Source organism: Diabrotica virgifera, chromosome 1 (assembly GCF_917563875.1).
Source record: "Diabrotica virgifera virgifera chromosome 1, PGI_DIABVI_V3a".
Lineage (NCBI taxonomy): Eukaryota > Metazoa > Arthropoda > Insecta > Coleoptera > Chrysomelidae > Diabrotica > Diabrotica virgifera.
Window position 1 is genome coordinate 80,044,968 of NC_065443.1, and position 16,514 is coordinate 80,061,481.

Genomic DNA, 16,514 nt, shown 5'->3' on the forward strand with positions numbered 1-16,514 from the left:
CATTCTTTTACAAATTGCAAAAAATAATTTACATGTGAATTATCACTGCTAATTTTATTATGTATTTTCTATTTTGTTGTTTTTTTGTAGTGTATTAATAATTAAATAATTTTTAAGAAACCTCTTCACTATTTTTATTAATCAATTTTTAGCGTTTTATCTGAAGTAAAATCGGAATTCCAAAATAGAGATTACAATCGCGTTAAAATTATTTGTTAAAATGCTGAATACTACCCTTATATCGTTGTCTATTAAGCCAGCCAAGCGACTCAAATTTATTTTTCAATCTTGGCAAAAATTTCAATAAATGTCGCCACCGTCCAGCCAGTTAGTACTTAGACTTGAGGGGCAAAGAGGTGTAAGTGGGCGGAGTTTAACACTGAATTCGGTTTTACCTAAAGGTGAGGTATCTATGTACTTATTAATCAATGCTTATACTAATTGAAGTTTTTGGTAATAATGTCTTAGAACTAGATGTATCAGAAAAACCGGTCGACGATAAATTGGAAAATTCATCACTATCTAAAACAGTGTCACTCACACTTGACAGCGAAGAACTTGATATATGACGAAGATTTGACAAAACTGAATTAATGTCAGATATGTTACGATACTTAGCCATTAAGGCTGCAAAAGAATTGTAACATTTTTTATGGTATCCATCAGTGGTATTCACTTGGTCAGGTAACTGTACATATTTTACTGTACATATTTTAAATTGTATTTCATACGCGCACTCAAAACTTCTTTACACTTTAACAGTTTTTCATCCACAAAAGTTATTATATTCTCATTTTTTTCCTTGCAAAACACACATTGTATTTTATTTGCCATTATATTGTATCACAATTACTTTTCACTAAATAGAAACTCGACAAGAATCGTTAACAAACTGTGAATTTATTGCGACTGTGACTGGCCATCTTAATAACATGTGCGGACAACATTCACCCCCGAAATTGTCGTATCTTTTGTTTGTCTAGTTTCTTAACCCAAGCAGCGATCGTTTTGCTGAAAATACACATTATGTTTATGATTTTAAATCCATCTGGCTGATGAATGCAACCGAATTCTGGCGCATATTTAGCAACCACAGAAATGCCTGGCAATTATAATTCATATTTCTAATAATGTTTAAAAAGTAATGGCAAAAAAATTTTTCGTCTTAAAATAATTTTAAATTCGATATATTTACCTATACAGGTGCGCTGCGCAGTAATGAACGCAACCTGTCTCAGTAGCCAGATGGGCGGTAAGGTGTTCAAGGAAGCATAGGGAATAATATATTAAAAAACCAAGTGTCTTAAAATCACTGTTTTCCCGACGTTGCTAGCTCTTGGTCCACTATACCTTATTTTTTGCGGACAAAAAAATTCAATAAAATACAGGGTGTTCCATAAGAAAAAATATAACTTTGATACGCCGCCATTTATTGGGACAACCTGTATATTTCAAAATAATTTTAAAATGTAGATTTTATCAACTTACAAACCACTAATTAAAAAAATTGTTCAAATCTTTTACCATTTCGCCGTAATCTTCCATAGCGTTAGTGGTGACTCACCCTGTATAGTTGAATAACAAAACTTTCATTGTATAAATACCCTGTATATAGTTGAGTCCGTGGTTCTTTACCTATGCTTCATCATTTAAAGCATGCGAAATAAGTCGGAAATTTACTCCACGCAACAGCAAGTGACTGAAAGTGGCTACTTCTCCGATCATAAAATGATAGTTTTGTTTTAAAATGTTGGTGCAGAAGTACAGCTACATTTGAAGTAGTTTAATAAATTCTTTTAATATTATCCCTGGTAAATAAATAAATAAACAATTTATAAAAACAATATTTTCTTTTTGTCATTTCTTTCACTTAACTTAGACTGAAACTTAAACAAAACCAATCCTGAGCTGTGTGAATGAGGTTAACTTTGTATATAAATTAATGGCAATATAAAATACACTTACCACAAAATTTCAAACTCCAATATAAAATTAGTGAAAACAACTGTTTGTGTAATATAAATAACTTCTAAATGCAAAAACAGGACAAATGTAAACAGACCAAAAACTTCACAAATTGTACTTAAAATCTGAACACATCCCCAAGCGTATTTTTGTAATTATTTCTTTTCTATACAGGGTGTCCAGAAACTACCGACAAACGAAGACAGGAGATTCCTCAAATAAATTTAAGATAATTTAACCCAATTCACTTAGTCCAAAAATGCTTCGTAAGGGAGCTAGAGCTCTTTGAAGATGGCGTCTTGTAATTAGTTTTTCTTAAATACCTCCAGAACGCTTCTATTTAGAAAAACAAAAATTGGTACGCATATTTATCTTCAAGTAGTCTGGGCTGATTATCGGAGAATAGGCCATTTTTGGGAAAAGTTATTTACCAGCAATTTTATTGCTGGAATCGAATCTTATGATTGTATATATTAATAATATAGATATGCAAAGTCCGCAGATAGTGTGCTACTTTTTTTATAAACAAAATGGCGCCCGAAAATCGTGTTTTTTTCAATTTTTGCTCTATAACTCCAAAGATTTTAACTTTAGACCAAAAATACCCAAATAAAAATTCACCGCAATTAAATTCTGCATAGAGACGTGCTTTTTTCGATTTACTTCGACGAAAACTTTCCCCGGAAAAAGCGGGTTTTTCCAACAAAATCTTTAACTTTCAACTAAACTTTTAGATAAGTAGTTGTTAATCAATAATTAAATAACTTGGTAACGTAAAAGCCCTTTCCGTTTGTATTACAATTCCAGAAGCCGATGGAAATTGAATGAACAGTTTAGCAGCAATTGAAATGTTAATTAAAAATTTACGGTCGCTATAATAACGACAATAATTATGATGCATAAGAAAAACTATGATTTTTTCATCAAAAGATACTATACCTATCTAATGTACTCTACAGAATTGAAATTAGACTATTTAAGCGGCCTCAGGAATATTTTAAAGTTATAAACAATTTTTTGGCTTATAAACAAATAGAATATCTCGGGAAATATGAAACTAAATTAAATTGTGAAAACGGTGTTCGAAAGACTGCGGCAGGACGCTTCTTTTAAAAGAAAAAACGTTTAATTATGACAACTGGTTCCTGAGATACAATCGGTCAAAATTGACCGAAATTTACGGCAAAGATATAAACAGTAGGATCATAATTTTCAAACCATGACCTTTTTATTTTTGTCCTCTTTCTCCACAAAAAATTTTCATATCTTTAAAATCCTCATAACATATATTATTATAATAAAAACTATCGATAATACGTGTGAAAATTGCCAAAAATAGCAAAATTCCAATCAAAAATTAGGTTGGAGAAAATGTAACCCTCAAAGTTCAAAATCGGTATACGTTAAAAAAATGCATTTTCTCGGCTTCCCATGGAGCAATTTCCTTCATTCTTTTTTTGTTCCAAAGTAACTCGAGTAGAGCCATCGAACTAACGCATTATTAAATGTCAAGCTTGCTTCTGTTTTGTTATAATAAATTAATTTATTTATTATAACACAATATTTTAATTTGTTTAAATAAAAATTGTTTAAATAATTATACAGCTTTCAAATGAGAATATTTATGTTTTTAACTTTAAAAGGTACACTTGTAGTAAGTTTATCTAAAAAAAAGCCTACAACTGGAAAAAATATGTAATTTTCTGTTCTTATAAATAAATTAATCTATTATAACAAAACAAAAGCAAGTTTGGCATTTAATAATGCATTAGTTCGATGGCTCTACTCGAGTTATTAGGGAACAAAAAAAGAATGAAGGAAATTGCTCCATGGGAAGCCGAGAAAATGCATTTTGTTAACGTATACCGATTTTGAACTTTGAGGGTTACATTTTCTCCAACCTAATTTTTGATTGGAATTTTGCTATTTTTGGCAATTTTCACAAGTATTATCGATAGTTTTTATTATAATAATATATGTTATGAGGATTTTAAAGATATGAAAATTGGTGTGGAGAAAGAGGACAAAATAAAAAGGTGACGGTTTGAAAATTATGATCCTATTGTTTATATCTTTGCCGTAAATTCCGATCAACTTTGACCGGTTGTATCTCAGGAACCACTCGTCATAATTAAACGTTTTTTCTTTTAAAAGAAGCGTCCTGCCGCTGTGTTTCAAATACCGTTTTCACAATTTAATTTAGTTTAATATTTCCCGAGATTTGTTTATAAACCAAAAAATTGTTTATAATTTTAAAATATTCCTGAGGCCGCTTAAATAGTCCAATTTCAATTCTGTAAAGTACATTAGATAGGTATAGTGTCTTTTTATGAAAAAATCATAGTTATTCTTATGCATCATAATTATTGTCGTTATTATAGCGACCGTAAATTTTTAATTAACATTTTAATTATTGCTAACCTGTTCATTCAATTTCCATAGACTTCTGGAATTATAATATATACGGAAAGAGCTTTTACGTTACAAAGTTATTTAATTATTGATTAACAACTACTTATCTAAAGTTTAGTTGAAAATTAAAGATTTTGTTGGAAAAACCCGCTTTTTCCGGGGAAAGTTTTCGTCCAAGTAAATCGGAAAAAACACGTCTCTATGCAGAATTTAATTGCGGTGAATTTTTATTTGGGTATTTTTGGTCTAAAGTTAAAATCTTTGGAGTTATAGAGCAAAAATTGAAAAAAACACGATTTTCGGGCGCCATTTTGTTTATAAAAAAAGTAGCACACTATCTGCGGACTTTGCATATCTATATTATTAATACATACAATAATAAGATTCGATTCCAGCAATAAAATTGCTGGTAAATAACTTTTCCTTGTATTTTGCTAATTAGCCCAGAGTAAAGATATAAATCTAATCCATACATTGCAAATTTCTAGTACCGATCATAGGCGTCCGTTTTGGGTAGGGCAACGGTTATTTTATCGCATAACTTTTTTATCTTTAACTTTTATGCATTTCTGACACTGGATTATTAAATTGTGAAGTATTCTAGTACTAAAAAATACTCTTGTTTTAAATCGGTAGGACACACCGTTTTCTAGAAAAATCAATTTGAAAATTTTTCACTTTCTGAATTACAAAAAAAAAATTTCAAAAAAAAAACTGTTTAGAAAGACGAAAACTGGTACATTTATTTATATTCCAGAGATAAATCGATTTCATTAATTGCGAATTTCTAGTAGTGGTCATAGGCGTCCGTTTTGGGCAGGTCAACAGTTATTTTATAGCATAATGCTTTTGTCTTGAATTTTCGTGCATTTTTGACACTAGATTATTAAATTATGAGGTATTCGAGTACTAAAAGTTACTCTTACTTTATGTTGGTAAAATACTTCGTTTTTTGTTGAAAAGTCCTTTCAATTTTTTTTCAAATTCCAAAAACGAAAAACTTTCAAATCGATTTTTCTAGAAAACGGTGCATCCTACCGACTTAAAGCAAGAGTACCTTTTAGTACTAGAATACCTCACAATTTAATAATCCGGTGACAAAAATGCATAAAAGTTAAGGACAAAAAAGTTATACGATAAAATACCCGTTGCTCTACCCAAAACGGACGCCTATGACCGGTACTAGAAATTTGCAATCTATGGAATCGATTCATCTCTGAAAAGTAAATATGCATACCAATTTTCGTTTTTCTAAGTAGAAGCCTTCTGGAGGTATTTAAGAAAAACTAATTTCATGACGCCATCTTCAAAGAGCTCTAGCTCCCTTCGGAAGCATTTTCGAACTAGGTGAATTGGGTTAAATTGTCTTAAAATTATCTGAGGAATCTCCTGTCTTCGTTTGTCGGTAGAGTTTCTGGACACCCTGTATACTGAGTCTAGAACGTTCATAAAAATAACATGTGTCTTTACTTAAGAACAGGCCGTAGCTGGTTTGTCTTTAGTTTCATGCGTGGAAAACAATGGTAGGTTCTAGATAAAAAGTATGTGTTTTATCTCGTCAAGTATTAATGATGCACGGGTAAAGAACCATGGACTCAACTGTAAATAAATACATAATTTAAATACTAATATACATGATTAACTATTTAGATGGGCAATAAACCACAATTAAATTGAAAAAAATAATTTTATTAACGTTTCGAAGCCCAAATTGGGTTTCGTTGTCAAAATACAAAATACTACTAAATTAAACAAAAATGCTGTTGCTAAGTAAAAAAATTCTTCTAATAATTTATTTAATCTGACTCATTTATATCGGCAGTTCAGACATATATTATACATTTTAAAGTAGAAGACTTTAAAATGATATCGCCAATATTGGCGAATGAACTATCTTTTACTAAAAGATAGTTCATTCGATTACATGAAATCAATCCCAACTCAAGAATATCCGTCACAAAAAAATTATAGCATGTGATCTGTCTTTAAAAAGACAACCAAATGCAACGATGACAGTAAAATTCTCGCGTTAGAGATTCCATAGAAAATCACGAGGGAAAACCAGGAAAAAACCTCGTGATACTATCCCGACATCGTAAGTATTTGGTCTTACATTTAATTTACTTTCAAAAAACTAATACTAAATATAAAGTTTGTACTCGATATGTTATTGATAACTCGATATGTTATTGACTTACTAATCGTGGTATTTTCTTTCTATTGACTTCCTCTTTCAGTATGGGTAACCACATCTAAAAAGTCTTCTACTTTAAAATGTATAATATACGTCTGAATTGCCAATATAAATGAGTCAGATTAAATAAATATTAGAAGAATTTGTTTACTTAGCAACAACATTTTTGTTTAATTTAGTATTTTTTTTTTGAAAAATGGCTTTGGCAGAGCCAATTAGCCAGATTTGTTTGTGATTTAATTTAGTAGTATTTTGTATTTTGACAACGAAACCCGACTTGGGCTTCGAAACGTTAATAAAATTATTTTTTAAATTTAATTGTGGCTTATTTCCCACATAAATAGTTAATCATAAAAATGCCACAAGGAAATAGCTTCAGAACAACACTAATATTCATGTTTCCTCAGTAATATTAGTATATATTATATTATTTTTCATTGTTTTTAAGATTTTAAATGAAAACCTTAATTTTCAGGAAAAGGAAAGAAGCAAGAGGAAGGATCGCAAGCTTCTTCCAGTTCACCATCAGATTCACAAGCAGGATCAACTCAACAGCTCAATCCACCTGAGGTTCAGCCTCAACCCATTACACAAGACCCCCAACCCCAACAAGGAGGTAAAAAGAAGAAACAAAAGCAACTTCAAGTAAGTTTTCATTAAAAACTGTGACACCTGAAAAAATAATACATATGTATTACTTACATAATATATTTTATTGTGACTTCTTCGCACTTTCTTATGCACGTTACAAGTGTTGGATGTCTCTACTTTAGCTCCTAATCTGCTTAAGATTTACAATCCTTCACGACACATATCGATTCTTCTAAAATTTAATTTGTTTTTACTCCTAGTTCCCCTATTTTATTTTCACTTTGTATGTCTATTTTTCTCTGACTTTTTCTTTGACCAAATTCTTTTATCTTCTACCGTTTTCTTCAGTAGCTTATTATGATCCATCCTTGAGATTATGTCAAACCGTTCAAGTTGTTTAATTTCTATTTTGGTTATAACATTTTTGATAATTTAGTTTTGTTTTTTGTTTCTGTTTAAGTAGGTATGGTCCTTTTCATAGGCATTTTTCAGTGCGTCACAAATGATAGAAAAAAAGGTATGTAAGTCCGTGATACGCTCTGAGCTTCGCTGGTGGCGTTCCTAGCGGATTACTAATTCAACTTTCACCGGTAATTTTTAAATTTATTATTTAATTGTTATCGCTTAATATTTACAACGCAAAAAAAGTAATTAAATTGTAATCGATTTTTTTAAGATTTTGCTAATCATTTTGACGTTCTATTGATAAAATATGAATTTCTTACTTCGGATACTTTCACAATTACCGTGTAGATGGCGCTAAGATTATTAGAATTATTTATATTTACATATTACGGAACAGTAAAAAAACTTAAATTCAGTATTTAAAACGTAAGTTTATTTAAGGTATAAATATATACCACAGCTTTGACCAACTAATATTTTTTATAATTAATGTTTTTAATTTTAATTTTAAAATAATCACTTTGACATTTATGTCAAATTTCCGGTAAAGGTTTACAGACTTGTCACTACTGGCGCTCGCGAATTTGTAAATATCCCCTCTATGTACGAGCTCACAGCGTATAATACACATTTATAACATTTATTCTAACATGACATTTTAGTTAAATCTGATAGTTGTCACATTTTATTTGCAATTTGGCATAAAAACAAATCAATTGTGTTATTGTTTTTATAAAATGGTATTTTCTTTTATTTGTATAGTCTTATAAATTGTACAGATTATAGTCGTAGATATATTATATCATTCGTAAATAATTTTTTTCGATTATAGCGCCATCTATCGACAACTAGAATAAATGTTATAAATGTCTGTAATCACGGACGTGCCTTTTTTTCTGTCACATACAATTTAATGCGTTAGAAAGAAATCGAAAACTGTGACGCACTGAAATATGCCTATGAGAAAAAGATTAAGTACATCTAGGGCCGGTTGTTCGAACGCTAATCAAAAATGATCATTATCAAATATTTAATTACTGTCACAACTGTCGATGTCAACTTTGATTGGGTTGCTGAAAACATAATTATTGATTACAATTATAAAATTAGTTAATCAATTATATTAATAATTGTTATGTTAATTGATTAACTAATCTCATAATTATAATCAATTAAGTATTCAGCAACCCAACCAAAGTTGACATTGACAGTTGTGACAGTAATTAAATATTTGATAGTGATCATTGTTGATTAGCGTTCGAACAACCGGCCCTTACTCTTTCTGCTGTAAGGGTTGGCGTGGTGGGGATAAGGGGATATGACATTTCGACAGTGCTTCTAATGATGGCCTGAATAGTAAACCGTGGGGGACGGTTGTACGAACATTATAATTACGTTTTTTTTTTTAAATATCGTATCATGGTTTTTGTGTCCTTATTGATTGTTACTTACGTGGAGAAATAGTGGAGTTAAATTCTTTCGTTTTCCTACATTGAGAAAGAGGTTGGATCAAAGAAAAAATGGATTAAAGCTTTGTTTAATATCAAACTATGTCACAGTGTTGCCATTTTTTTAATGCATACGAATATTTAAAATATAAATATAGACTTACGAAATATTTTTTCTTATGAGAAGCAAGAGGAAGGAGCGCAACTTTCTTCCAGTTCACAATCAGATTCACAAGCAGGATCAACTCAACAGCTCAATCCATCTGAGATTCAGCCTCAACCTATTCCACAAGACCCCCAGCCCCAACAAGGAGGTAAAAAGAAGAAACAAAAACAACCTGAAGTAAGTTTTCACTAAAAACATTTAAACTCAAAACATCTTTTTTTTTTCTCAAAATATCATTTTAAGCGATTTTACAGTGATTTGGTATTTATTTAAACAAATTTTTGCATTTTTATCGTAAAGTATCAACGGAAGTTATTTAAACCGCGAGAGGGCCCTACCGTCGAAACTCACAGCCAATAACACTTTGGTTAAATATGAAAACAGCGCTCCAAGCCGCTTGTATCGGAACTAATCCAAGCGGGAATTTCAAAATGTAATTTTGGTAGGAAGAAAATGTTAGTTTAAAATATTTTTGTACAGTTGAAAAAAAATAATTTGCTTTTAAAATATGCAAATTATTTTTAATTTCAAATATACAAAAATACCGTTTGGGAAAAAATAAGACATGACAACGTATTTTTATTTATTTATTTAGTACCAGCAAAACCACTTTGAATATATTTTTTAGAAATCGTATCTTTACAAATGAAATTATTAATACAGTTGAGTCCGCGAGTCTTTACCCGTGCGTCATCATTTAAAGCATACGAAATAAGTCGGACTGAACATGACTGAACGCAACGGCAAATGGATATTATTCCGATCACGGGTTATTATAAAATTTGACGTTATCAAATAAAGAATGTCAAATTTAAGTTTTGCTTTAAAATTTTGGTGCACCATTACAGCTACATTTGAAGTAGCTTAATAAATTATTTTATTATCATTGATTAATAAATAAATAAACAATTTATAAAAAAAAATCAATAACATATTTTCTTTTTGTTATTTTATTCACTTTGGCGGAACCTTAAACACAAGCATTCAACTGTGTCAACAATGAGGTTAGCTTTGTACGTCGTCAAAATAATTAATAATTAATAACATAAACATCACAAAATTTCTAACTCCAATATAAAATTAGTTGTGAAAACAACTGTTTGTATACTATAAAAAAACTTCAAAATGCAAAAACTCTACAAAATAACAGCAAAAATTCAACAAACTGACAGCCACAAAAGTAAACAAACCAAAACGTCAGAAATTGTACTTAAATTAATTACTATGGACTGTAATACATACAACTCTTGACATTTCCCATTACATTTGAGGAAACAAAAAAATAGCGCCATCTAGGCGGTCTACGGTGATAACCAGAGCAATATAACCTTACATTTATAAAATTGCTTTATTATTGTTTTTGTGTAAGTGTTTGAACTATTTTTATTTTAATTTAATTTAGCAAAATTAGCTTGTTATTCAAAAATTTATAAAATTAAATTTGAATGTTTTCGTCAAATTTTACGTTGTCACAACGTAATTTCACCGCAAGCCGACAGTGGCGCTAGTGGCAACGTGCTTCAAGATTTCTGTGGGAGTTGGATGTATTACAGTCAATAGTATTTGCTTAAAATATTTGAAGACATCCCCAATCGTCTTTCTTTGTACCTTTCTCTTTTCAATACACTGAGTCTTAATCGTTCATAAAAATAACATGTGTTTTTACTTAAATAGCAGGCGGCAGCTGGTTTGTCATTAATTTCATGCGTGGAAGAGAATGATGCTAAATAAAAAGTATGTGTTTTATCTCATCAGGTATTAATGACGCACGGGTAAAGACTCGCGGACTCAACTGTAGTTATCTTCCAAATACTTCTACAAAAGGGTATTTCAAATGATTGAAACATGTGTGCATCTCTACTTGTTGAAGGACTTTCAACTAAAACAAAAAATTAATATAATAGTTTATTATACCATGATTCATTTCACGTAAAATAATTTTTATTAATTATAATATATTTTCAGTAGGGGTTACTTACTTGGTGTTACATTCATTTGCTTCCATACACCGCTAACTGTGTTACTTGTTCTCTAATAACAAATACTTGTTGAACTCACCATGCAAATGTAAGCTAGGAATTGCTTTTGGATATAATCTATGACTTCATGATACAATGCAAACTGATCTTCAAATCACATTCGTTTTGTTTCAAAAACTGTATTTGAATCCATTTTATCTAAATCAGGATTTTTTATCAAATAACAATCGAATAAAAAAATCAACATTACTGACATAAAGGCATACTGACAATGATGGCAATTGACAAATTATAATGACACTCAGACTCAGTGATATAGAAGAAACCTTCACTCCAGTGCATAACGACATCTGAAAAAATGAATCGGTACTCCAAATGACATTTAGTTTAGGATGACCTTGAGATACCTGCATGAAACATCTAAGAGAGTTAAGTGATCTGTGGTACAGATATACGACGGAGATGCAAGGTGGACAACATTAATAACCGGGTAAGAAACAGAAGAATAGAATGGAATGACCACATAAGCCGAATGACAGCAAATAGAGTAGTCAGGACATCGAGAGACGTTTCCCCAATAGGAAGACGATTAGTGGGAAGACCACGAAAATGATGGAACAACAACTTACTAGAGGCACATTGAAAAAACAGAGTCATGTATATACGAAAAGAAGAAGACATTAAAACCAAACACTGTTGTCCTTACAAATTTACACCGTTGGCAGTGTTGCATTTCAAATATACAGTGATGAGCGAGCTAATAACCGGCAAATTAACGCAAAAGATGGAAAACAATACATGGTGAAGTAAAAAGAGATGAAACTAGTAGAGGTGGAAATTATCGATATAAACGTATAAATTAACATTACATTACATAGTTACCCACCTTTAGATGTATCGAAGGAGTATGACCACTGTCATTGTGACATGAGAATTTTATAAAATACTCCTGTCACAGACGTCTAAAGGTGGGAAACTATGTAATGTAATGTTAGTTTATACGTTTATATCAATAATTTCCACCTCTATTTTCATCTCTTTTTATTGCACAATGTATTATGTTTTCCATCTTTTGCCTCGATGTTAGGCATTTCTCGTAGGGATCGGATTACTGACAAGGAAATAGGACAGAGAACAGGAGTGACAGATGCCATAGAAAGAATTATGACCCAAGTGGAACTGGGCGGGGCACATAGCTAGAATGTCGGATAACATATGGACACAGCGAATAATACATTGGATACCAAGACAAGAAGCATATCGGAGAAGAGGTCATCCGCCAACAAGATGGTCGACAAAAATTTGATGCAAACAGCACAAAATAGAAATACATGGAAAATACTGAGGGGACCTATGTCCAGCAGTGCATAGATTTGCGTTGAATGATGTTGATGATAGTATAGAAGTATATGCTGGCGAGTTGTGCCAGTAGGAGGTGGGTTAAGTATGCTTAATTCCGGTAGGTGGAATATCCATTATACAGGGTGTTTCATTGGGAAACGGAAATACTTTAATTGTGAATAGAGGTCACCGAGGCGGTTCTAGGTATACTAAATTTTTTGCCCTACTGACTTTTATAACCGAGTTACAGGGTGTTTTATCGATTTTGCAAATTTCTTTCCTAGCCATAACTTTAGAACCACCCTGTATATTTTTTTGATATTTGGTACACATGTGTCTCATCCAAAACCCAAACGACCGACATACTAATCACAAGAAAAATCCAGGTCGGGATTAACAAAAAATTATAAAGTAATTGTGACCTTAAAACAACACCCTGTATATTGAAATTTTGAAAATCTGATTGCATATTTGAAAAGAGTACAAAAAACTAAGTCTAATCGTTTGCTTCAACTTTTCGGCCAGACAATTTTATGACTTTAATTTTGAAATTATATTGAATTTTTTAAGAACTCTTGACATTAAAAAGCCGGTATTATTAACTTTTAATCATAAATTATTAAAGCTATTGAATAAATACTCATTTTAAAATTATTCAATACTTATTTACCACATTGGAACGACCCAATTATTAATCACAAGAAAAATCTCGGTCCGGAATAACAAAAAAACATAAAGTAATTGTGATCTTGAAACAACACCCTGTATATTGAAATTTTTAAAATTTGTTTGCACATTTGAAAAGACCACAAAAATCTGAGTTTATCGGTTTTCTTTAATTTTTTGTGAAGGAAATTGAATGACTTAAATTTTGAAATTAAATATATGTATTGATACTTTTAAGAACACTGAAATTAAAAAGCAGATTTTTAAAGCACTTTTAACAATAAATTATTAAAGTTATTAAATAAATACCCATTTTAAAAATAATCGATACTTATTTACGACATTCGAACGACCCACTTACAAATCCCAACAAAATTACAGGTCCGGATTAACAAAACAATGTAAGTAACTGTAACCTTAAAACAACACCCTGTATATTAAAATTTTCAAAATCCGTTTGCACATAGGTATGAAAAGTGCACAAAAAACTAAGTTTAATCGTTCGCTTCAATTTTTTGGACAGACAATTTAATGAATTTAATTTTGAAATTATGTATGTCGAAATTTTTAAGAACTCATAAGAAAAATTTCGATATAGGTAATTTCAAAAGTAATGTCATTAAATTGTCTGCACAAAAAATTAAGGCGGGACATTAAACTTAGTTTTTTGTGCTCTCTTCAGGTGTGCAAACGTATTTTAAAAATTTCAATATACAGGATGTTTTTTCAAGGTCACAATTAATTTGTATTTTGTTGTTAATACGGACCTGGATTTTTCTTGTGATTGGTAAGTGAGTCCTTCTAACGCAGCAAATAATAACATTATTTTTAAAATTAGTATTTATTCATTAACTTGAATGATTTATTATTAAAAGTGCTTTAAAAACCTGCTTATTAATTTCAGGGTTCTTAAAAATTTGAATATATTTAATTTCAAAATTAAGGTAATTAAATTTTTGCACAAAAAATAAAAGTGAACCGATAAACTCGGATTTTTGTGGTCTTTTCAAATGTGCAAACAAATTATGAAAATGTCAATATACAGGGTGTTGTCCCAAGGTCACAATTACTTTATGTTTTTTTGTTAATCCGGACCTGGATTTTTTTGTGATTAATAATTGGGTCTTTCCAATGTGGTAAAATGAGTATTTATTCAATAACTTTAATAATTTATAATTAAAAGTTAATAAGACCTGCTTTTTAATGTTGAGTTCTTAAAAAATTCAATATAATTTCAAAATTAAAGTCAAAAAATTGTCTGGCCGAAAAATCGTAGCGAACCATTAGACTTAGTGCTCTTTTCAAATATGCACACAGATTTTCAAAATTTCAATATACAGGGTGTTGTTTTAAGGTCACAATTACTTTATAATTTTTTGTTATTCCGGACCTGGATTTTTCTTGTGATTAGTATGTCGGTCGTATGGGTTTTGAATAAGACATATGTGTACCAAATATTAAAAAAAATATACAAGGTGATTCTAAAGTTATGGCTTAGGAAAGAAATGAGCAAAATCGATAAAACACCCTGTAACTCAGATATAAAAATCGGTAGGGCAAAAAATTTAGTATACCTAGAACGGCCTCGGTGACCTCTATTCACCATTAAAGTAGTTCCGTTTCCCAATGAAACACCCTGTATAACTAAGTATTTTCTAAGGGAAATAAGCCACAATTTTACTAAAAAATTAATTTATTAACGTTTCGAAGCCCACATCGGGTTTCGTTGTCAAAATACAAAATACTATTAAAATAAACAAAAATGTTGTTGCTTAGTAAAAAAATTCTTCGAATAATTTATTTAATCTGACTCATTTATATTGGCAATTCAGACGTATATTATACATTTTAAAGTGAAGGTAAATTAAATGTAAGACCAAATACTTACGATGTCGGGATAGTATCACGAGGTTTTTTCCTGGTTTTCCCTCGTGATTTACTATCGAATCTCTAACGCGAGAATTTTACTGTCATCGTTGCATTTGGTTGTCTTTTTAAAGACAGATCACATGCTATGATTTTTTTTGCGACGGATATTCTTTAGTTGGGATTGATTTCATGTAATCGAATGAACTATCTTTTAGTAAAGTCGTCCCAGGAACGCAACTCATAAATATTGGCGATATCATTTTAAAGTCTTCTACTTTAAAATGTATAATATACGTCTGAATTACCAATATAAATGAGTCAGATTAAATAAATTATTAGAAGAATTTTTTTTTTACTTAGCAACAACATTTTTGTTTATTTTAATAGTATTTTGTATTTTGACAACGAAACCCGATTTGGGCTTCGAAACGTTAATAAATTCATTTTTTAGTAAAATTGTGGCTTATTTTCCATAGAAAATAGTTAATTATAAAAATTGGAAAAATTTTTAAAAAAATCAAAAGTTTTTTGAAAACATACACCTGTTTGCCGTTTTGACCGAATTATAAAAATGCCACAAGGAAACAGCTTCAGAACAACCCTGTATAACACACTGACTGGCCTATTACCGTTGTTAATTACCAACACTCAATATTTTTTCGATAATTTTTATTTCTTTGACAAAAACTAGTTTCCTTATCACCGCGTTTGAAATAATATTAAGATTTTTGGCATGTTCTACTATAATTGAAGTGTCACCTGTCCGTTTTATACATTACAAATTAGACAACCACTTTTGCAATAATATTAAGAAATTTGCCATTTTCTTATATAATTGAAGTGTCACCTGTAATTAGACAACCACTTTGCAATAATATTAAAAAATTTGTCATTTTCTTATATAATTGAAGTATCACCTGTCCGGTTTATACATTACAAATTAGACGACCATGAGGAGTTTACAAGTAATTTTACGACAAAGGGTGAGACAGATTTATTATTTTTATTTGCTTATTGTCATGTTGATGTTTGGCTTCATCGCTGATTTATTTATTGAAAGTTTGTAACGTTTCAAACGTCACATCGTTTTTTTATATACCATAGATAAATAATATAGTATTACCGGATAGATAGGCAACTCACTGTAAAAATTTGGTTCCTTACGCCATTTGCGTTCGATGTGTTAACTAATCACCATTTGGCGGGAAATTCAAATGGACAAGCACTAATTTTATCCGTTTAGCGCCTCTTGCGGGCAATTTCGTTACTAATTAAAATATCTTATTTTACAAGAAATAATCTCACTTATATTATTAAAATAAAATATTAGAACTTACTAAGCTTGTTAAAGTATTTTATTTAAATAATATCTAAGTAATACTCATAAATTATTCGGAATTCTCAAGTTACAAAATATATTAGGTTTGTTCTAGCATCAGTTTCAAACGGTTTGAAACCATCAGCGAATACTCGACCAG

At 30.4% G+C, this 16,514-nt stretch overlaps 1 protein-coding gene across 5 annotated transcripts in view; it reads left to right on the forward strand.

The window, feature by feature from the left end:
• LOC114327218 (protein argonaute-2) overlaps positions 1 to 16,514 on the forward strand; it is a 149,207-nt gene that overhangs the window by 32,087 nt on the left and 100,606 nt on the right. For 3 of the 5 annotated variants that reach the window (XM_050657254.1, XM_028275755.2, XM_050657263.1), the window contains exons 2-3: positions 7,047 to 7,216; positions 9,200 to 9,358. In XM_050657254.1, coding sequence (XP_050513211.1) covers positions 7,047 to 7,216; positions 9,200 to 9,358 — 329 coding nt within the window. The remainder of the gene's footprint in view (positions 1 to 7,046; positions 7,217 to 9,199; positions 9,359 to 16,514) is intronic. The other 2 variants (XM_050657260.1, XM_028275756.2) reach the window with 1 other exon arrangement.